Below are 23,117 nucleotides of genomic sequence, written 5' to 3' on the forward strand. Positions count from 1 at the left end.
GATCAAACGGAACATTACCGGTTTATCAGAAAGTGCCCACTCCAGGGATATGGGTATTATAGATTTTTTTTTTTTTTTTTTAAATTGAAGTAGATTAGAAATCAGGCAGTGGGAGGGAGTTTAGTTTAGGGGTTAATTTTTAATTTATCCTGGACAACCCCTCTAAGTAATGGGACAGAGGTGTTATCTGCTTCCTGCTTAATATGTCTCCTTTTAATTGTACTCCTATCTGTGTTGGTAATCAGTTGACTACTGAAAATTGATCTCTAGAGAACCTATTATAAGGCTTACTGGTCAGTATGAGAACTGCAAGATTTCTGTATATATATATATATATATATATATATATATATATATATATATATATAATTTTAATTTTTTCCAATGTGCTTGTTTGCAAGTTCCTTTATACATGAGCCTCGGCCATAAATATTAGAGAAGTGGACAGATTTGATCACTACTAGAGCCAGATTTTTTTTTCTTCTTTATAAAAGATGTTTTATCTAGTAGCACTATGGCTTAGAAAAACTCAAGGTCTATAGTCAGTGATATTTTGTGAATAGTTTTTATTTTATGTTTTTACCCTTAGCAGTATTGTTATTGTTTTCAGTTAATAATGCCTGATGGAATGTCATTCACTACAGGGCAAGAAAAGCAGAATTCCTTACTGTGTCCTTTAGTAAAACGCTAAGAGCATGCTCACACAAATTCTGCCTCAGAATTGGCTCCAAATTCTACCTGAAATCTTCATTCATTTCAATGAAAGGCAGTTGCTAATATTATTAATTTATTTTTTTGTCTAGATTTTTATTTTTTCATCTGGCCTAAAAAATAATGCCTAATTACCCGGCCGCTGCAGAATTTGGAAATTTTGTGGCTGATTCCAGGGCGGAATTTTATCAAGTGGAAAAATTCAGCCTTAAATTCGATTAAGCTGAATTTTTCAGCTAGTAAAAATTCAGTTGTGTGAACGTTTTGCAGATATGTTCTGATAACTCACGTTTACCTATAAATTACAATTGGGGAATTTGTGATATCTACATTGTATGGCATTGTAATTGCAAATTTTTGAGAAAATTTGTTTACAATCTTTTTACAACTTTACATCACGTTTTACAATTTCTTGCCTCCCGAAATCCAGCAAATTTACTGTAATTGATGCCAGAAATTGACCTGGTGGAGAGGGAGGAGGAGCGGAGTTGTCTTGTGATCAGTAAATAAGTAATCATTCTGTATCGGTTTCATTATCAACGAAATACAGGCTGCCAGAAAATGGGAAACTTATAACGTTAGGCTAGTAACTTCCATATACAAATCCCAATTCTGATGGAATGAATTACGATGCGGAATGGCTATTACAGTTCTCTTGAAATAATACTTGGAAATATGTTGATAGTCGACAACTTAATTTTTTTCCCCATTTGGTTTGATATAGTGAGACAACTTTATTTCGCAACCAACTTATTTTTAGAGGAGGAAGTTCAAGCTGACGTGGAAACGTCAAATAAAGAGGAACTGTTGTGCCATATCAGCCAAAATTATTTATTCAGGGCGTTATCTAGTTTTTTATCACATACATCTGGTAAACTGTAAGATGGGAAAACATTGGGGCTTGTTACGTCGATTCTGTTACCTTTAACCCTATAGAGACACAGCTCAAAAGTGACTTGAGGACCAGGCCTCTTTTTTCAAAACTGACATGTGTCACTTTAAATGGCAATAACTTTGAGACGCTTTAACTTACACAAGTGATTCTGAGATTGTTTTTTCGTAACACATTGTACTTCATGTCAGTAGTAAATTTTTGTCAATATGTTTTGTCTTTCATTATGAAAAAATAGGAAATTTGGTGAAAATTTTGAAAAAAATGCAGTTTTCAAACTTTGAAATTGCAAGCCTTTCAAATAGAAATCCATACTACCCAAATTTTTTCATAAATATAATTAACCATGTCTCTGATTTATGTAGCAATCAAATTTTAATCACCCTTTCATTTTTTTCAGATATTATAAGGTTTACAAGTCAAGCAGTAATTTTCCAAATTTTCAAGAAAATTTCCAAAACACATTTTTCAAGGGACCAGTTCAGTTCTGAAGGGTACTTGAAAGGCTTCTCTAATAAAACCCCCCGAAAATCACTCCATTCTAAAAACTGCACTCTTGAAAGAATCCAAAACAGCAGTTAGAAAGTTTCTTAACCCTTTCAGCATTTCACAACAATTACAACAAAATGGAGGTCAAATTTACATTTTTCAATTTCTATCACTAATATATTCATTTAGCCCTAGAATTTACACATTTACTAAGGGTTAAAGGAGAAACTGCACCCCACATTTTGTTACACAATTTCTCCCGAACACGATAATACCCCATATGTGCTGGTACCCTAATGTACGGGCACACGATCGCTCTCAGAACGGATGGAGCGCTATTTTGGATTTTGTAGGCCAGATTTTGCTACAATACTTTTCAGGCGCCATGTCCCGTTTGCAGAGCCCCCAAGGTGCCAAAACAGTGGAAACCCCCAAAATGTCACCCCATTTTGGAAACTAGACCCCTCAAGGAATTTATCAAGGGGTATAGTGAGCCCTTGGACCCTACAGGTGTTTCACAGATTTTTTTACCATTGAGATGTGAAAATGAAAAATTACTTTTTTTTATAATAAAATGTCACTGTAGCCCCAAATTTTTCATCTTCACAAGGGGTTAAAGGAAAAATTGCACCCCACATTTTGTTACAAAATTTCTCCCGAACACGACAATACCCAATATGTGCTGGTACCCTAATGTACGGGCACACGGTCGCTCTCAGAGCGGATGGAGCGCTAATTGGATTTCGTAGGCCAGATTTTGGAACAATACTTTTCAGGCACCATGTCCCGTTTGCAGAGCTCCCAAGGTGCCAAAACAGTGGAAACCCCCAAATGTGACCCCATTTTGGAAACTATACCCCTCAAAGAATTTACTAAGGGGTATAGTGAGCACTTTGACCCTACAGGAGTGTAACAGAATTGGCCCAACAAAAGGAAAAGTGACATTTTTTGCTATAAAATGTTGCTTTAACCCCAAATTTTGCATTTCCACAAGGGGTTAAAAGAGAAAATGCACCCCAAAAATTGTCAAGCATTTTCTCCCAACTACAGAAATGCCCCTTATGTGGATGTAAAGTGATGTATGGGCACACTGTAAGGTCCAGAGCTGAAGGATCGCTATTGGGATTTTAGAGGGCAAATTTAGCTGAAATCTGTTTCAGGCACCATGTTGCATTTGGAGAGCCCCTGAAGTGCTAGAACAGTGGAAAACCCCCCTCCCCAAATGACCCCATTTTGAAAACTAGACCCCTCAAGGAATTTATCAAGGGGTTTAGTGAGCACTTGGACCCTACAGGTGTTTCACAGATTTTTTTTTACCATTGAGATGTGAAAATGAAAAATTACTTTTTTCCAATAAATCGTCCATTTAGCGCCATATTTTTAATTTTTACAAGTAGTTAGAGAATTAAAAGCCCCCCAGTTTGTCACACAATGTCTCCTGAACACGGCAATACCCCATATGTGGCCATAATCTGCTGTATGGGAACATGGAGGGGCTCAGAATGGAAAGAGGGCTATTTGGCTTTTGAGGGCAGTTTTCTGGTGCCATGTCGCATTTGCAGAGCCCCTAAAGTACCAATACAATGGAAACCCCTCAAAAGTGACCCCATTTTAGAAACTACACCTGTCAAGGAATGAATAAAGGGGTATTATCATTTTGAGCCTAAAAATGCTTCCCAAAAATTAATGTACAAAATGAAAATTTTAATTTTTAAAGAAATCTGCCATTTCGGTGCCCAATACGTTGCACCCACTTCGTGTTGTCAGAGACCTGCACTCCTAAAACTATTAAGTGGGCCATCCTGAGGGGCAAAAAATTATATATGTGGGTATAAACTGCTGCTTGGGCACATAGCAGGGCTCAGAAGGGAAGGAGCACTGCGCTTTTTAGCTTTTGGGGTACAGATTTAGAGGGACTTTCTGGGTGCCATGATGTTTTTGCAGAGCCCTGGAGGTGCCAGTGAACTGGAATTCCCCAAGAAGTGACCCCATTCTGTAAGGGCAATTTTAGGGTCTCTGCAAAAGTGTCATGGCATCCAAAAAAAAACAAACAAACCGTCTAAGTCTGTGCTACAAAAACCCAATAACCCTTCTTCCCTTCTGTGTCTGGCTGTGCCCTAATATCAATTTATACCCACATATGACATTACGTGCATTATCCGGGGTACACCAGTATCATACATGTGTCATATATGTGGCATAAAATGCAGTTTGGGCACACAGCAGGGCGCAGAAGGGAAGGAGCGCGATGCGGCTTTTGGAGCGCAGATTCAGATGTTTGGTATCTGGACGCCATGTCATGTTTGTAGAGCCTGTAAGGTACCAGAAAAGTGGATTCCCCAAAGGTGTGACCCCAGTTTGAAAACTGCACCCCTCAAAGAATTTATCAGGGGGTGTAGTGAGTATTAGTATCCCAGACGTGACTGCACAGCGGATGGCGAAGAGGGAATATATAAGCTGTGCGGAGGACATTGCAAACACCGAATTTCCTACTAGGTCCCAGTAGCTCCTATAATTGGGGGAGTCACTCTGGGGGTCACTTCTGGTATATTTTCCCTCGTAAGCTCTAAATCTGGGGTGTCCCCTGATATTCGCTCGCACAGCTTATATATTCCCTTCCTGACACCGCCAGTTGTATTCTAATGATTTGGCGATTTTTGCGGGTTTTTATTCTTGCATTACTAGATGCTATATTTTCTTTACTTTTCTGGTGACGCAGCCATATAAGGGCTTGTTGTTTGCGGGATGAGATGTATTTTGTAATGACACCATTTTTGGGTGCCTACAACTTACTGAATACATTTTATTAACTCTTTTTTTGCTGGATTTAAATAAAAAAAATCAATTCCGGTATTTCGTTTTACCTTGTAAATTTTTCGCCATGCAGCGTACAGTATAAGTAAAATATTATCTTTATTCTGTGGGTCGGTACGGTTACGGCGATACCTCATTTATATTATTTTTTTATGCGTAACTAATTCTGCAGAACAAAAACACATTTGGAGACATAAATCAATGTTTTTTGCATCGCCATCTTCTGAGAGGCGTAACATTTTTATTTTTTGGTTGACAGTGTTGGTTGGGGGCTTATTTTTTGCGGGACAATGTGTGCTTTTTATTGGTACTGTTGTGAGGTGCATTTGACTTTTTGATCACTTTTTATAGCACATTCTGTAAGGTGAGATGGCGAAAAATCACTACTTCCGGCGGGTTTTTTCCGTTTTTTTTTTCCGTCATTCACCGTGTACATTAAATATTGTTTCAGTTTTATTGTACAGATTGTTACGGACACGGCGATACCAAATATGTATTGTTTTTATTAATTTTTAGGTTTTTTTTTTTATAATTCATTTTCTATAGAAAAAAAGGGTTTTTGGGGCTTGATAACTTTATTAATTGTTTCAAAACACTTTTTTTTTTTTCCACTTTTTTTTTTTTAACTTTTTCATGTGTCCCCTATGGGACACTTGCATGAGTGAAGCTTGCATCACTGATCCTGTTTACAGAGTGAGTCACAGGCTTCAGTAAGAGCCTGCACGTTATCACTCTGTAAACAGGAAGTGAAGCTCGGCTCGTGCAGACGGACGGGACACTCAGCTTCAGGAGATCCCGCACAGGATAAGAAAGGTAAGTGGGACTCAGGACTGCCAGGGGTGACTAATCAGACCCCTGGCTACATGGTAGGGATACCAGCACCCCCCGATCTCGCAGCGGGGGGTGCCGGGGATCCCTACAAGATCGGCAACCCGTTGTTTGCCGTGATCATGTTTGATCACGGCAATCAACGGGTTAAAACCCAAAATCAGCACTCATGTCTGAGGGAGGGGGATGGAGCAGGATGTTAGGTGTCAGATACAACTAACACCTGCTCCAAGAACACCCGCACTGCGCTGCGGGGATTGTTTACATCCATGTGGTACTATTACCACATCGGTCGTGAAGCACTAGACATCCATGTGGTAATAGTACCACATGGGTCGGGAAGGGGTTAACACTTTGGGTTTTGTCTTGTGTATAACTTACAGATTGTATGAAAGACTTACAGGCCACATTTACTTTTATATAATCTGTGCATTTTTATATTTAGAAATCAATCTGTTAAAAATCTTTTAAAATCCTATGTTTTTTAAATAAATTGATTGCCAGAAATTATATATTATTTAATATCACTTTTCCATATTAAAGGGATCCTATCATTCAAAATATTTTTTTTTCTGACTAACACGTCGCAATAGCCTTAAGAAAAGCTATTCTTCTCCTACCTTTCGTTTTCTTCCCGGGCTACCGTTCGCCTGAAATCCTGATTTTTCTCAGTATGCAAATGAGTTCTCTTGCAGCATTGGGGGCTGTCCCCAGTGCTCAAACAGCACTGGGGGCATCCCCATTGCTGCCAGAGAACTCTCTCCAGCGCCGCCTCCATCTTCGTCAGCATTGGCCTCTTTATCTTCTTCTTCCGGTGTGTCAAAATTAAACGCATGCGCAAGTCGGCTCTGTCAGCAGGCCTCGGACAGAGCTGAATTTACATGCGGACGGCCATAGAACTACAGGAGTGTACTGCGCATGCTCGTGTAAGTGGCCACAAAAAAATAGCCGTCCACATGTGAAGTCGGCTCTGCCTAAGGCCCGCTGGCAGAGCCGACTTGCGCATGCATTTAATTTTAACCCACCGCGCCAGAAGAAGAAGGTGAAGAGGCCGATGCTGATGAAGATGAAGGCGCCACTGGAGAGAGTTCTCTGGCAGCATTGATGATGGCCCCCAGTCCCGCGAGAGAACACATTTGCATACCGAGAACAAATGGGATTTCTACGGAACGCTGGTGCTGAGAAGTCTTCTAAACGTAGGAGTCTTCTAAAGGTAGGAGAAGAATAGCCTTTCTTAAGGCTATTCCTACATGTTAGTCAGAAAAAAAAAGTGTTTGAATGATAGGATCCCTTTAAACATATTTTGTTGCAACTGTGGGTAGTTTTTTATTTTTTTAGTTAGTTTCCCCAAAAAATCTTTGAACTATTCCATTTTTTTAAACTAGCTATTGAGGCAGTAACAATAGGCTGACGTGTCCTGATTTTTGTAGTTCACTTGTCAGCTTTACTGTAGAAACTGACAACTATGACAGAATAGGTGGAGTGGAGTGGTCAGTGGCCACTAACTTTTCCCACAATTTAGTCTCCTTTAATAGAGAGTGTAATTCTTGACCAAATTGTAATGAACAATACTTAAAAAGTTGCTGTTTTCTGCCTGAAAATATCTTCAAAGTTCCTGCCACTAGGTGTCTCCCTCCTTCTTAATTTGTAGGTTCACTCTCTGTTACTAAGGAAGGACAGGCTATAGAAACCAACAGACTCCAGATGGTAACACAGGTAGTGGATGGGGTGGGGCAGGTTTCTCTACACAGCCTCTGTATGTTTACACAGATCTTTTCTGCTCTGTGCACTGCTCAGAGAGGAGCCTGCAGTTTCTCAAAGCTCACGATGAGTGTAAGGAGGGATGGGATATTGGGCATAGACAACAAGTGACTTTCCTGACTGTGCTCAGATTTCTCTTTCCGTGTCAGGGATCTTTTTAGCTGTATCATTGCCTGTATTTTGAATCTAGTGTCCCAGGATCTCCTTTATGTACATGCATACATTTCTCGGCTATGCATTGTACATACTGCTGCCTCAGAGAAATGCAAAATGTGCTGCAGTCATAATGGGGCTATCAGTAGCAAAAATACTGATAGGGCACCATGTATAACACCATATACAGCCAGGGAACAGACTGCCCAGCAACACACTTCAGATACTCAACCTTTTATGAAAACTTAGGTATCCTTTAAGGGCAGCTTTATTGCAATATGGGAAGTCTATATGAGCTGAGATGGTAACACTATACACACATACAATTCCTTGGTCACTTTCTTGAAATTGAATTGTATGCCATCTCTCTTAAAGGGGCTCTATTAGCAAAATTATGCTGATAGAGCCCCACATATGCGTGAATAGCCTTTAAAAAGGCTATTCAGGCACCGGTAAAGTAATATCAAACTACCCCCTCCCCCCCCGTTTTAAAATAAAACCCTAACACAGAAAACTTAAAAAAAACCTTGAATACTCTGGGTTTTGTTTTGTTTTTTTTTTTAATTTGTGATGGGAAATATTTATCCAATGAACTCACTGAATTATCTTTCTGTTTCTATGGCATTTTAGGTATCTAAAGAACGCTTATGAAATTTCAAGCCGAAAAAAAAAAAATTGCAATGGAAAATTAAAGCATTCATGAAGTATAAAACCTGAATTTTTTCGGCCTCCGTTACATGAACTTTAAGTTTTGAAGCCATCAAATACTTAATAAAACTCATATCAGCTAAAGACAGTGTCTGTGATACTTGTCTAAAATGTAAAAGATTCCTCTTCCGATGTCAAGTATGTGACAGACAAAGTATTTTTACGTGAAGAAGTTAGAATCCCCGGAATAGGACCCATAATGAATAGTATGCTGCAAAGACAAATGTTAGAAAAGTTCAACTGTGAAAAATGTCGATTTTCTACAAAAGACCCCAACAAGTACAGAAACCACGTGTCTCTTCACAATGACATTAAGTATGCATGCTCACATTGTGACTATGTGTCTTACACAAAAACTGAATTTCAAAGACACTTGGTGACACATACGGGAAAGTTTCCTTATACCTGTGGGTATTGTGGATATGGGGCCATAAGAAACGATTACATTGTCAAACATATCAGAAGAATTCATGGCGATGGCAAGATCCAGTGTTCTGTGAGCACCGTTGAAAATGAGTCCAAGAAAGCATCAATTAACATAATGCAAACGCACGTGATGATGCCCAATGTCCAGAACGTCTCACAGAACAGCCCTCCTTCATTACCTCCTGACGTCATAGACCTAACAACAGAAATGGACAGTCTTGGCTCTTATGGTAATATTTTGTCCCCCAATGGAAATAACGTTGCAGGTAATGTAGAAGTTGAAGTCATTTCACCCGTAGACCAACAGCTATATCCATGGATGCCATTAACTGTTGTTGCTCCAACATCTTTTAAAGTACCCCCCAATTGTATTGCTCAAGTCGTGGAAGTGAAACCAGTCAACAGTGCGTGTCACTTGATTTTAAAGTGTTTGAATTTAGTCGAATCAAGTGTGCCAAACCAACCTGTTAATAGTGAACATATCTATGAGCAGAAACCTTCACAACCGGACGTCCTGTGCAAAAACAAAATCGAGAACCCATGTGAACCTTCATTACAAGAGTGTGCAGTATTACAAGATAACTGCCAAGAGAATGTCTTGTACCCATCAAATACTGTTTGTGAAACTGAAGAAAATCTCCACGCCAATTTGACAAGTCCAAGTGACCATACCAATGAAATGGTAAATGCCGTCAATGATGTTGCCAATGACATGTTTGATGACCTCGAGGAGTTTACTGGAGGACCAATAATTTCATCTGTATTTTCGCTAAGTTCGGACCCACAAAACACCATTGAAGGTATACAATGGGAATGTCCATTCAGCAATCCAAAACCAAGTCCATCAAATGATGATGTTGATGCTTCACAGCCCTCCTCGGATCTTCCCGCAAGTGAAGAAGGACCTATTGTATGTGACTCTGAATTAAACTTGGAAGTGGACATTGACAGATCTCAGGACGTTCTCCAAAACACTGTATTAGAATTGAATAAAGAACCGTCTGAAATTCAGATGGAGAATGCTAAGCAAAGCACTGATCCCGAAATACAGCTGCCTATTAAACCAGGACCAACAGATGTCAAGAAGCCTGAAAATCAGCCATGTGTTCTACAAAAAACCAGGAAAGGTGGACGTATATCTGACCGTCTTGGCAAGATAGAAACAAACAATTTCAGTAAGCCCCAGACACTCTTTTTGTCTTGTGATAAACGAATAGTCATGCAGCCCCTTTCTTGTACAATGCAGAATAATAATAAATCAAGTACTCAGGTGGGTAAAGTTACGGAGCCGCCTCTGGTCCCGGTTAAAATGAGAAAGGAGAGTCCCAAAGTGAAGGTTAAAAGACTTCTGGTTCCAGCTGTGAAAAACCGATCCCAACCAAGCCTGAGAACTCTCGGCCTGCACCCTCTTAAGATGGATCAGGTGGCACACATGCCAAGCTACAATCAACCCGTAGTTGTATTAAACCATCCTGATGTGGAGTCAATGGAAACCTCTCATATTATGAAAGCGATCCGGTTGTTTAGGGGCAAAATCACAAAAATAACTTTATCCAAGCAAATGTGCAAGAAGTATGTATGATAAACTAGAAGGTGTTCAGTATTGGTTTACATATATTCTACCGTTTTTGTTTTTTTTTTGTTTGTTTAGAAGAATTTTCAATTAAAACAATGGTTTCTCACTAGACATATCATTTTCTTTTTTATTAGATGTTCTTCGGGATGTTGTCTTTCAATTAGAACACTATGAACCTTATGTTTTAGTCTATGGGTCTATATTTTATGGGTCTATGTAATGGAGAGCTCAGCTCTATTAACGTTGGAAATGGGACCATCTCAGGATCTTACCACCTTTTTATATTTGTGGTGGAAAAATTCCTTTTAAACCTGACTGTGTGTGACCCTAAGAAAGAAGACCCATTAATGTTCATTGCTAAATCTACTGTGTAATCAAAGGGATGTATGGGAAGAACCAAATGTATGCGGAAAGTTCAGCAAATACTCCCTAAGGCTGGGGCCCCACGTGGCGTAAACGTGGGACTCCCCATGGGGCCTTAGCCTAAAACTAATAATACATACCCACTTGAGGAAGATAATGCCACAGGACTTCACTTTTTTCGTGTCCCACCAAAAGCCTGCGGTGTGGTACTGCGCTGATGGCAGAAGGTTTCCTTGCCTGGTTTATCCCCTTTCTGATATCGACCAAAGATGTCCACCTGTTGACTACAGCACTACTGTAATTTCTGGCCTTGATTTTAGTTTTCTGCCAGTAGTAGTAGAGCACTGACTAATATTATGGCCATAGCTTGTCGGCTTTCTTTTAGAAACTGCTCAAGTTTTTCTTCTTAGAAATTGACATCATGTCCATTGGACTCAAGTCCCACTTAGAAGAATGAAACTGAGCTTTGGTGTTGCAAGGTGGAAATGGATATGATGTCACTTCCTGAGAAGAGAGAAGCTCTTTCTTAAAGAAAACATACATGTTTACAATTCCTGGATAACCCCTTTAAGGCTTGTTATGACAAAGGCTTCTGCCAGCCTTGTGCTATGCATTACATTTATTGTACACTAAAAGGACCATTTACAAAATGGTGGAAGATATGACATTCAGTAAAAGTCTTGGTACTCTATCTTAAGTATTGAATGAGTTGTCTGGGATTAGATTGTTAAAAACTTATAAATTTAATAGGGCTGAAGTACAATATCAGACACTTTGTCAGTATTTCTGGAGGAAAAAATGCAGATCTTCTAATCCTGGACAATCTTTTAATTTTTTTCCTTGAGTGTAAAAGATGGTACCATCTTGGGATAAGTTGCAGACCGGCGGGGGTCTGTTCTCTTGGGCCCCTACCAATCCAGAGAATGGAGGATTTTTTTTACTCCAAGTTTGAATGGGACAGTGGTCGGAGATGGCGATGCACTTCAGATAGATCTGGCCACTGAAATTAATGGTGCCCCGCACGTGGTGTCCGACCAATGCTCCATTCAGGGGGACAAAAATCCTTCTGCTTGTTGGGGGCCTGAGTGGTTGGACCTCCCGTAGATAGGGATAACTTGCTGAATTGGCAGAACACACTTAAATGCTTTTTGTATGAAGTATCTTGCCATTCATTCATGGTGCTCTAAGAGTTTTATAACTACCCCTCTAAATTATTTTTAATCTGTTGTCTTGGTCTTTTAAAAAAACAAAAAATAACAGTATTAAGAAAATCAAAAAAGTTCTTCTCAAAGGTGTTTCTTTCCTGTTGCATTGCATTTTCCCTTTGGCGAAATATCTGATTATAAAAACTAATGTTGAGAAAAAAATGAAATATCTGCGCAAGCCATCTTGTTCTAGCTGGGTGAAGATATCAGGTCACAAATTGGAAAACCTTAGACGGTGTCTATAATCTCAGTTTTAGAAATGAAAGCTATTTTTTCATTGCAGGTAAGATGAATTGATTCGTGCCAGTATTCCATGCCATGTATTTAAGACTAAATAGAGACCTTTATTTAGTGGCCAAAAATCTACTTAAAAGGATTTATTGTAATTTTTAAAAAAATATTTACAAATATTTAATATTTCTCACTATAAATTTTTGAAACCTGTCCAGTGTCTGGTATTCTCATTTTTTATCAACATTTTTTTTTTTAATGCCTATTAAAAACAACAACAACAAAAAAAACGAAGAGAAGTTCTCTGAATTGAAGAACTTATTTCTATCCTAAAGAGATTGTTTAAGATAAGACTTTTTTTATTTGTCCAAGACGGCTCTTTTTACCAATGGGCCGGTCTAGTATTACAGTTCAGACTTGAATAACTGATTTTGAATAACAGTATTTCCTCCAGTGTTTTCTAACATTGATAATTGATTCTGCTAGCTCGCTTTCATTCTTATGGCCTCCTTAAGACTTGGGCCCACGTTGCCGAAATGCAGTTGTTTTTTTTGCAGACTTTGGAGTGTTTTTTGAGACAAAGCCAAAAATGGCTTAAAAAGGAATGTGAAATATATAGTAAGTAGAGATGAGTGAGTAGTATTCGATCGAATACCTCCCCTGCATAGTTATTGGTGTAAAAAAGCGCCAGGGGAGGTGGGAGGGGCAGTAAAAATTTGATGCCCCTCCCACCTCTGGCGCTTTTTTACACCAATAACTATGCAGGGGAGGTATTTGATCGAATACTACTTGCTCATCTCCAATAGTGAGTACTTACATTTCTACTTTCTGCCCTAGCTACTCCACTACGTTTCATCTGGAGGCTGCCGGAACACCTGATCTGTGTAGATCAGATACTGATCACCTATCCTGTGAATAGGTCATCCGTATGTAAAAAGAGGGCCAGAAAGACCATTTAAGGGGGCATTCACACGAAGTAACGCGGCGCTGATTCTGGCACGATAACTTGCAGCAGAATCAGCACTGATAAAAAGCCTCCCATTGACTTTATTGGGTTTCATTTTCCACGCAATAGACATTGAAATCAATGGGAGGCTTTTTAACCTATTGATTTCAATGTGTACCGCATGGAAAACTAAACCCATTGAAGTCAATGGGAGTCTTTTTATCAGTGCTGATTCTGCCACAAGTTATTGTGCCAGAATCAGCGCCGTGTTACTCCGTGTGAATGCCCCCTAAGGGAGCAGTCACACGGAGAAAAACGGTGCTGAATTTGGTGTGGAATCCTGTATCCTAATGGAAAAAGGAACCTGTTGAAGTCAATGAGAGGCTTTTTTTTCAGCGCTGAATCTGACGCGGAATCCACACCAAATTGAGCACCATCCTCCGTGTGAATGCACCCTAAGAGGCAGCACACCATTACTTTATTTCTAATGGGAATCCTCACAAGTGAGCATTTTCAGATTTTGCTTTGGTGTCAAGATCCTTAATGCCTAGCTCATTTGATTGGGGTCTTGGGCGCTAACACATTGGTCATACTGATACCATCAAAAATCTCTATACTCCAACAGTCTTTCTAGAGGTGAAATTTCTCATGCACACAGCCAGGTTGGGAATCCATGTCAATGAGGCCATATATACCATTATATAACAATATACTGGTATACATAGCTTTTTGTACTTTTCAATCAGATGCCAAATATCAGATTGAATTTTCTCCTAAAAGTGTTCAGAACATCTAGAGTAAGTCTACGTAGTGATAGCGTTAGATTCCCTATACCATACTGTATTGTAGCTGAAATGCACATGGTCCACTAGGCCATGACTGCTTGTCTCTTATGGTAGGCCCAGCTTGTCTAGAAACCTCATTTGTATCATACTGATACTTACCAACCTAACTTTAAAGAGGATTTGTAATTTTTCTGGATATGTGTTTTTGTAAATACTTGCATTCCCATGAAACGACAATTCCTAAACTTCTTTTCTGGATCTAGAACCTTTCTGATTGTGCGATTTCTTTTGTTATTCCTCCTGTAAATGTATGGCTACGTTGATACCTTGGTCTTTACCAGTGGTCAGAGAATAGTCCTCTTTATGTATCCACAGGTTCTACGTGGAGTTATGGGTGAGCTGGTAAAACTAATCTTAGGTTTCGGAAACTCTGTATTGGGTATAGAATTTAGTCCCACTTATTTTTCTCTATGTGCTAATATCGTTAGATTGATGATATTAATAACTTTCTTTCTTCTAGAGGTGTCTTATAAGTGGCGCTCAGACCCCCCGGTTGTGAAGAAGGGGGTCCATCTGTTACAGCGGTTAACACGCCATTTAAAAATACAAGACTTTTTGGGAAATTGGGAAAATTCCGCTTTTTATAGTTTTGTTTTACTTGTTCAAATTGAACATTAAAATGTTTTTTTTATTCATTCTTGGTTTTATTAAATTGATACTGAGATGAGCACATTTTCGTAATGTATGTATTGGACTTTAATGTATCAAAACTGTCTAACCGCAAACTGACTCCGACAGTAACTCGCAGAAACCTTTCCGGAATCCGATTTCATGTCTTAACTTGAAGAAACGAGCTGAATTCCGATTGGTTACACCAATTTATGTTAGAGTAGGGATACATTTCGAGAAATCTAAATTTGCTGGCCGCTAACCCCCAATGACTTGATCCCATCCACATGCTGTTTAGCATGTGAACCATTGTGGGATTTACTCATGGATTTCAACCTTTGCAGTGCAAAGGGTGACGGTTGCAGAGAAATCTGTGTGTGCGTTGCAACAATAAACAACTGTTTTTGAGCGTTTTTTTGCTGCCTTGTTCCTAGTCTGTGACAGTTTTGATAAATGAGGCCCATTGTTTTCAGCCAAATAAGTTTCTTTAATTGTTTTTTTCATTTTCTGTTTATTTATATGGTTTTGCACAAGTCATGTTACATAGGTATTTTTTCATGAAAAATATTACTTTGTTAAATAAAGTTTAAAATAGAAAAAAACTTGTTTTTTGGTGTTATTTTTTGTATTGTTACTAGATATTTACTTTTTTTTTTTATTGCACATATTTGGCGTGTGGCCAGACATATGAGGCATTGCAGCTCTTCTAAAAGGGGAAAGAACGAAGCAGCCGTCACCGTGATCTGCTGGTCATTGTAGGTTTGGCTTGTGGTAAACTCTTAGGGTAATTTCATACAGGGTTTTTTGATCCGGAACCTGAGGCGGCCTTCGGATCAAAAACCAGATAGCCGTGACTGAAAGCCGGTGCACTGCATTGGCATCCAGCTGTGCACTCCGCTCCAGATTACGCTAGGTTCACACTAGCGCCCGGAGTCCATTCTGAGCTTTCCGTCTTCTGCATGCAGAAGACTGAAAGCTATCAGACCGGGTCCGGCCGTGAGCGCCGGTGAACGTTTTATGTTCGCTGCCGCAAAACCGTTTTTATTAAACTGGACACAGTACTGCATGTCCGACTATGTGTCCGATTTAAAAAAAACGGTTTCGCGGCGGAGAGCATAAAACGCTCACCGGCGCTCACAGCCATACATCTTTCAAACCCATTCAAATGAATGGGTTTGAAAGAGTTCTGCAGGTTTCAGTCTCCTGCTCAGTTTTGTGCAGGAAACGGAGACCGGGCGCAGATGTGAATGAGCCCTTAGGCCCAATGAATGGGCCTAGTCCTGAGGCGAAACGGCCTGAAGAATGAGCATCTCGCTTCTTTTTCTGGGAGCGGGAAGAAACAGCTCCCAGAAAAAAAGACCTGAGCGGCTCCCATTGATTTCAATAGGAGCCGTCTTTTTGGTCAGGATTTTGAGGCGGTTATGGCCTCAAAATTCTGACCAAAAATCTCAGTGTGAACTTACCCTTACAAAGATAATTTTTTCTGGTAATACATCTTAGACTTCTTAGTTCTACCTTGCAGTGCTACTCCTCAGACATGTCCATCTGCCCTTATGCCGTAAGGAAAGGGGTTGTAGTCTTTACTCAATCCTTATAATTAGAGCATAAGAAAGATAAAAACAACGTATTGCCAGAAAAAAAAAAATGTTTAATGTTTAAAACTCTGAACATCACTTGATGTAAATATATACCAAGTGTAACTGTGCTTTCAGGTGATGTTTCAGAACAAGCTTGTGTGTACATTCCGTATGACACAATTTCCTGCCTTTACATGTCTAAGATATTGCATTTTCACCCATTTCAACGCTATAGGCCTTTTTAAAAAATCTCAGTTGTCCCTGAGCTGCTGGAGGGAGACTAGTTCCTATACAGTTTCCCACACACTACACAAGAAAGGGTGATTCTTCTCCTCTAACTCTTTCTCACACATAAGGAGAAGTGGCAGCTGCATGGGCATTTATAGAGAAGTATTAACCTGTGTAGCTATAAATCCAGCACTGTCGTGAGATAAAACCATACCTAGAAGCTGGAGTATCAGGTCTGTGTTTCTCTGCCTCTGTCTTCCCCAGTAACTCACTCGTCACTCTCCTTCTTCCATAATCTGTTGAAAAGTCTGTTCATTCATCTGAATGTTCTAGTTTTGGGTTCAGCCCAGAAGTGCTAGTATTGTACCCTGGGGTCTCTTCAAACCCAGAGTATATTAATCAGAGGTGCAGAAAAATAAACCGCTCATACTCCCCTTTCCTCAGCTCTATGGGGCTCCACCACATCTGGTATTCTCTCTCGAGATCTTGGGCTCCTGACATCACCCAGGAGGCCAGAATGGTCAGATAGAGTATGCCAGCCCCAGAGAGGTCAGCTGCTGCTTATTTTTACCTCCTCTGGGCCTCTGATGAACTATCAGACCCCAGAATATAATAATGATTACCCCTTTCCCAACATCCACCATACACATATATCCTTGCATCTGAAAATACCCAATCTACAAAGTTTTAAAAATATTTTCCCCATACAGTAGATGTAGTAGTATCTGAAAAAAAGCCAAATATTTTTTTTTTTTTTTGCTGTTTTGGCTCATAAATATTTGAATAAAATGCAATCTAAATTTCAGATATTCCCCAAAATGGTGTAATTAAAAAGTACATCTGGCCCCACAAGAAAATAAAAAATTCTCATGTAGTCCCGTAAATAGAAATATAAAAAAGTTACAGGTTATGTGGGTTTTTTTTTTTTAATTATTAAGGGTTAAAAACATAAAAAATATATTTGGAACCCTGTAATCATACAGACCCATAGAATACAGGTGCATGTCATTTTGGCTGCACAGTGACCGCCATGGAAAAAAATATCCTGGGAGTCATGCAAATTGTTCTAGGTTTGTATAAATAAAAGTACACCCCTTTTTAACAAAATATATTTAATAAAATACAGATAAAACATTCTTGATATCCTTATGTGTTTTACTAAGCTATACATCAAATATATACATTATATTTAGGTCAGCCATGAACAAAGTAAAAACAAAACAAAAACCTCCATGCATGGTTAGTACCTAGTAGCAGCCCCTTTGGCAAGTATCACAACTTGCAGCTAACCTAGAGTTTTTCAGTTCTAGTTTGAGGGATATTGATCAATTCCTCTTTCCTTCTAAATATCAGACTCCTCTATCCTAGTCCTATAAAACAGCAGCCATGGGTTCTTCTAAGCAACTGCCTAGTACCCTGACAATGAAAATGGTAGTCCCACAAAACAAGAGAAGGCTATAAAGAAGATATCAAGCGTTTTTTAAGGTTGCTGTTTCCTCAGTTCTAATTGTAAGTAATTAATGATAGGACCCAGGACCAGTGGAGGTCAAGATAAGATCTGGAAGAACAAGAAAAATTTCAGAGACAGCTGCTTGTAGGATTGCCAGAGTCGTAAATCGGAACCCTGACTTCACTGCAAAAGACCTTCAGGAAGATTTAGCAGACTCTGGAGTTGTGGTGCATTGTTCTACTGTTCAGTGATACCTGCACAAATATGGTCTTCATGGAAGACTCATCAGAAGAAAACCTTTCCTGTGTCCTCACCATAAAATTCAGCGTCAGAAATTTGCAAAAGAACACCTAAACAAGCCTGATGCATTTTGGAAACAAGTTCTGTTTACCGATGAGGATAAAATAGAACTCTGGTCTGAATGATCAAAGGTACAAAGGCATGTTTGAAGAAAAAAGGGCACAGAATTTCGGCAAAAGAACAACTCTCCAATCATTAAGTATGGGGGTGGATCAATCATGCTTTGGAGTTGTGTTGCAATGGCTCGGGGAACATTTTGCTGGTAGAGAGAAGAATGGATTCAATAAATTTCCAGCAGATTGGTGAAGCACACATAACACCATCTGTAAACAAGCTGAAATTGAAATGAAGAAGAGGAGGAGGAGGATGGCTTCTACAAATGGATAATGATCCTAAACACATGTCAAAATCCACCATAGACTTCCTAAAAAGGCGTAAGCTGAAGGTTTTACTATGGCCCTCACAGTCCCCTGATCTAAACATCATTTAAAACCTGTGACTAGACCTCAAAAGAGAAGTGTATGCAAGATGACCCAGAAATCTCACAGAATTGGAAGACTATCCCAAGGAAGAATGGATGAAAATCCCTCAAATTAGAATTGAAAGATTCTTGGCTGGTTACAAAAGTGTGTAAAAGCTGTGATACTTTGCCAAAGAGGGTGCTACTAGGTACTAACCATGCAGGGCGCCCAAACTTTTACGTCAAGGCCTTTTCTTGTTTTTTTTTAAATAAAAAAAAAAGTTGTTGCTTAAAATACAAAGGGAATGTGTCATGTTTAAGTTTATGCCTTTTATACAGCCTTTCATCTACAATTTGCTTAACTGTTCGCTCTAACAGTAATTTTGACCAGCCAAGCCCAAATGTTTGCATGCACATATACAGTATACCCCCCAAATAGGAACAATAAGAAGTAAAACATCAGACCTCATTCCAAAATGAAAATTTTATACAAATCATATCAAAATGAGAAAAACAAAAAATATTTTGCTTGGTCTATTAGCTCCATAAAGAATCAATTCTCCTATAGTTCTACAGTTAGCAGAATGTGTAGAGGATGAATAACACTGGGAGAGAGTTACTAAATAGAGATGAGCGAACACTAAAATGTTCGAGGTTCGAAATTCGAATCAAACAGCCGCTCACTGTTTGTGTGTTCGAACGGGTTTCGAACCCCATTATAGTCTATGAGGAACATATACTCGTTAAGGGGGAAACCCAAATCCGTGTCTGGAGGGTCACCAAGTCCACTATGACACCCCAGGAAATGATGCCAACACCTCTGGAATGACACTGGGACAGCAGGGGAAGCATGTCTGGGGGCATCTAACACACCAAAGACCCTCTATTACCCCAACATCACAGCCTAACAACTACACACTTTACACATTCCAAAAAACCTCTATCAAAGTGGGAAAATACCTGGAAACCTTCTTTACTCCCCAAATGGATGTACACAAACCCCAATTTAAGCTCAACAAACAGTAACAACCACCCCTTTAAATCTCGTTCCCCATGACAACCACGGATGGAATAGACAATGGGAAATCCAAAAGCCCTCACCCTTAACTGTCATTTTGAGTGTGTGTGTGTGTGTGTGTGTGTGTGTGTGTGATGTGGTAAGACCTTCCAAAATTCACTTTTCTAGCCCTTAACATGAGCCCTTCCAAACAAAGTTACAGGACCTTAAGCTGAGCTACCAGCAGAGATTGAGGCCCTTGGCATGAGTAGAGCCTTGCACCAGCAGTGTTTTTGGCACTTAGGGTGAGTTCAGCCTTGTACCAGCGTGTGTCCCTAACATCAGGCGAGCCCTAAGTTCTGCACTTTGCACAAAAGTTCAACATTAGGTCTTGCAATGGCTGTCGGATAACGCTTAAAGCACATTGTCCACCAGCCAGTCAGCCTCTACCTCCTCTTACCCAACAGTCTTGTCCTCCTTCCACCCAAAATTCCCAATCTTCCCAGAACAATAACCCCAACTGTCCCTGCTCCCCAGAGCTGTTCTCCCTTCCTTTGACTGTACCGCAACCTGCCCCTCCATTTCGCGATTCCACGGACCTAACAGACGAGTATCTGTGTCCAGATGCTCAAACACTAGAGTCTCCTCCATCTCCGGTCGATTTGGTGGCGGATGACCAGCAACCCACCCTCATCGACGACGATGAGATGCAGTTGCTGTCAGGGCAGCCAGTTGACATGCGCATTGTGCAGGAGGAGGAGGCGAGACAGGAGTTGGAAGAGGAGGTGGTGGACGACGAGGACACCGACCCCACCTGGACAAGGCGGATGTCAAGCTGGGAAAGTAGTGTGGATGTTGAGGCAGGTGCAGCACCAAAAAGGGTAGCTAGAGGCAGAGGTCAACAGCTTTGCCGAAGCCAGGCCAGACCCGGAATGTCCGAAGATGTTCCCTTTTGTACCCAGCCCAGAAAAACTCCCCCATCGAGGGCACGTTTCTCGAAGGTGTAGAGTTTTTTCAAAGAATGCGCCGAGGACAGATATAGTGTCGTCTACACAATTTGCCTCTCGAAATCGAGTAGGGGCCCTGAGAAGAGCAACCTGTCCACCATTTCAATGCACCGTCATTTGGAATCCAAGCACTGGAATCAGTGGCAGGCAGCAATGGCAGGACAAACGTCGCCCGCCGTTCATGCCACTGCCTCTGCTCACAGTGCTGGCAATGCACTCCAGAGGACGAGCCAGGACATCACTTCATCTGCCTCCGCCACTTTGTTGACTTCTCCCTCATCCTCCCCTGTTTCTGTTTTATCTCCTTCTCCTGCACCATCAAAGGCACCATCAGGCGCTTCTTTACAACAACCCACCATCTCTCAGACATTGGAGCGCCGGCAGAAATACACCGCTAACCACCCACCCACGCAAGCCTAGAACGCCAACATCGCTAAACTGCTGGCCCAGGAGATGTTGGCGTTCCGGCTTGTTGAAACTCCCCCTTCCCGGACCTGACGGCAACTGTGGCACCTCACTATGCCGTCCCTAGCCGTCACAACTTCTCCCGGTGTGGCGTTCCCGCCCTGCACCAGCACGTGTCACTCAACATCAGGTGGGCCCTTAATTCCGCGCTTTGCTGCAAGGTCCACTTGACCACCGACACTTGGACAAGCGCCTGTGGTCAGGGATGCTGCTTATCTTTAAGGACAGGCAGGGTGAATGTGGTGGAGTCTGGTCCCGGGGTGCAAACTGAGGTACCCTATCTCCTCTCCCAGGCCAAAATTCATGGCAGGAGTAGACTGAAACCCTACGACGCTGCAACCTCCACCCCAGCTACTAGCGGCAAACGCTAAAACACTGGTGTGGGGAGACGTCAGCAGGCAGTGCTGAAGCTCATCAGCTTGGGGGACAGACAGCACAGTGCCTCCGAGGTCAGGGATGCCATCCTGGCTGAGATGGCATTTTTTTTTCCCTGCTACACCTGGGGCCTGGCATTTTTACGCCTGTGATAATGGCTGGAACCTGGTAGCGGCTCTGGAGCTTGCCAGCCTCCAACACGTTCCATGTTTGGCCCACGTCTAACCTAGTGGTGCAACGTTTTTTGAAAACATACCCAAATGTACCGAAGCTACTGTTGAAAATGCGGCACTTGTGCGCCCACTTTTGCAAGTGTACAGGAGTCGCTGCTAGCCTAAAAACACTCTAGCAAGGCCTACATCTGTCCAAACACAGGCTGTTGTCCGTCATTCACACACGCTGAAACCCTACAATACCATATCTTGAACAGGGTGTGTGAGCTGCACAGACCTTTGATGGAGTTCCATCTACAAAACCCAAGGGTTCCTCAAAGTCAGCTCCCAAAGTTTCTGCACCATGAGTTTCCAGGGGTGGCAGAGTTATGGCTAGGGGCAGAGGCATGGATAGGGATGATGTCTAGGGGCAAAAGCAGTGTGGATGTGGAGGCAAGCTAAGCAGCAAAAACTGGTGGTACAAGCTAAGGCATGGACTGGGGTGATGTCTAGGGGCAAAAGCAGTGTGGATGTGGAGGCAAGCTAAGCAGGGAAAAAGGTGGCTAGAGGCAAAGGGATGTCCAGAGGCAGAAGACAGCTGCATGACAGAAGCTAGACCTGAGCCAGCAAGGCCCAAGATGCCCTCTTTTCTAGCTTCCTTAGAAAAATTCCCCCATCGAGGCCACGTTCCTCGCTGGGGGAGATAATTTCTAAATGTATAGGTCGAGGACAAACTGAGTGTGGTTTACACACTTTGCAATGCGACTCCCCATCTTCCAGGCCTTTCATTCCAGGCTAAAGTACAGAACAACCCACCCACATGCCCAAGGCTTCAACGGCCTCATCTCAAAAATTCTGGCCCAGGAGATGTTGGGGTCCCGGCTTGTGGACACTCTGCCCTTTTTGGGCCTGCTGGCTACTGCGCCACCTCACTGTGCCGTCCACACCAGCACTTTTCCCCAAACATGAGGCGGTCCCTAAGTTCAGCGCTTTGCCCAAAAGTTCCACGTGACCAGCTATGAATGGACAAGTGCATGCGGACAGGGACGCTAACTTTTAATCTTGGCACAGTGGTTGAATGTACTTGAGGCATGGACCGGGTCGCAAAATGTGGTAGACTGACTTGTCTCCCCACACAACATTCCTGGGAGGAGGGCTGAAACACCACCCTCCTCCTCCGCTGTTAGATTGACCCCAGCTACGAGCTGGAAACGCTGCAACACTGGTGTGGGGAGACGTCAGCAGGCCGGGCTGAAGCTCATCAGCTTGGGGGATGGACAGCACACTGCCTCTGAGGTCAGGGATGCCATCCTGGATGAGATGGCAATTTGTTTATCCCCGCTGCCCCTGGGGCCAGGCTTTTTTGTCTTGTTGGAGGGCTCTGGAGCTTGCCAGCCTCCAACACGTTCCATGCCTGGCCCACGTGTTCAATGTAGTGGTGCAACGATTTTTAAAAACATACCCCAAATTAGCTGAGCTAAGGGTGAAAGTGCGGCACTTGGACACCCACTTTCCAAAGTCTACAGTACCTGGAGCTAGCCGCAATACA

At 41.4% G+C, this 23,117-nt stretch overlaps 1 protein-coding gene across 2 annotated transcripts in view; it reads left to right on the top strand.

The window, feature by feature from the left end:
* ZNF518B (zinc finger protein 518B) overlaps positions 1-10,496 on the top strand; it is a 33,445-nt gene extending 22,949 nt beyond the window's left edge. For both annotated transcript variants that reach the window (XM_075260700.1, XM_075260710.1), the window contains exon 2: positions 8,279-10,496. In XM_075260700.1, coding sequence (XP_075116801.1) covers positions 8,556-10,364 — 1,809 coding nt within the window. In that variant the 5' untranslated portion in view covers positions 8,279-8,555 and the 3' untranslated portion in view covers positions 10,365-10,496. The remainder of the gene's footprint in view (positions 1-8,278) is intronic.
* Positions 10,497-23,117: the final 12,621 nt, after the last annotated feature.

The sequence above is a fragment of the Leptodactylus fuscus genome, chromosome 1 (genome assembly GCF_031893055.1).
Source record: "Leptodactylus fuscus isolate aLepFus1 chromosome 1, aLepFus1.hap2, whole genome shotgun sequence".
In the NCBI taxonomy this organism is placed as follows: domain Eukaryota; kingdom Metazoa; phylum Chordata; class Amphibia; order Anura; family Leptodactylidae; genus Leptodactylus; species Leptodactylus fuscus.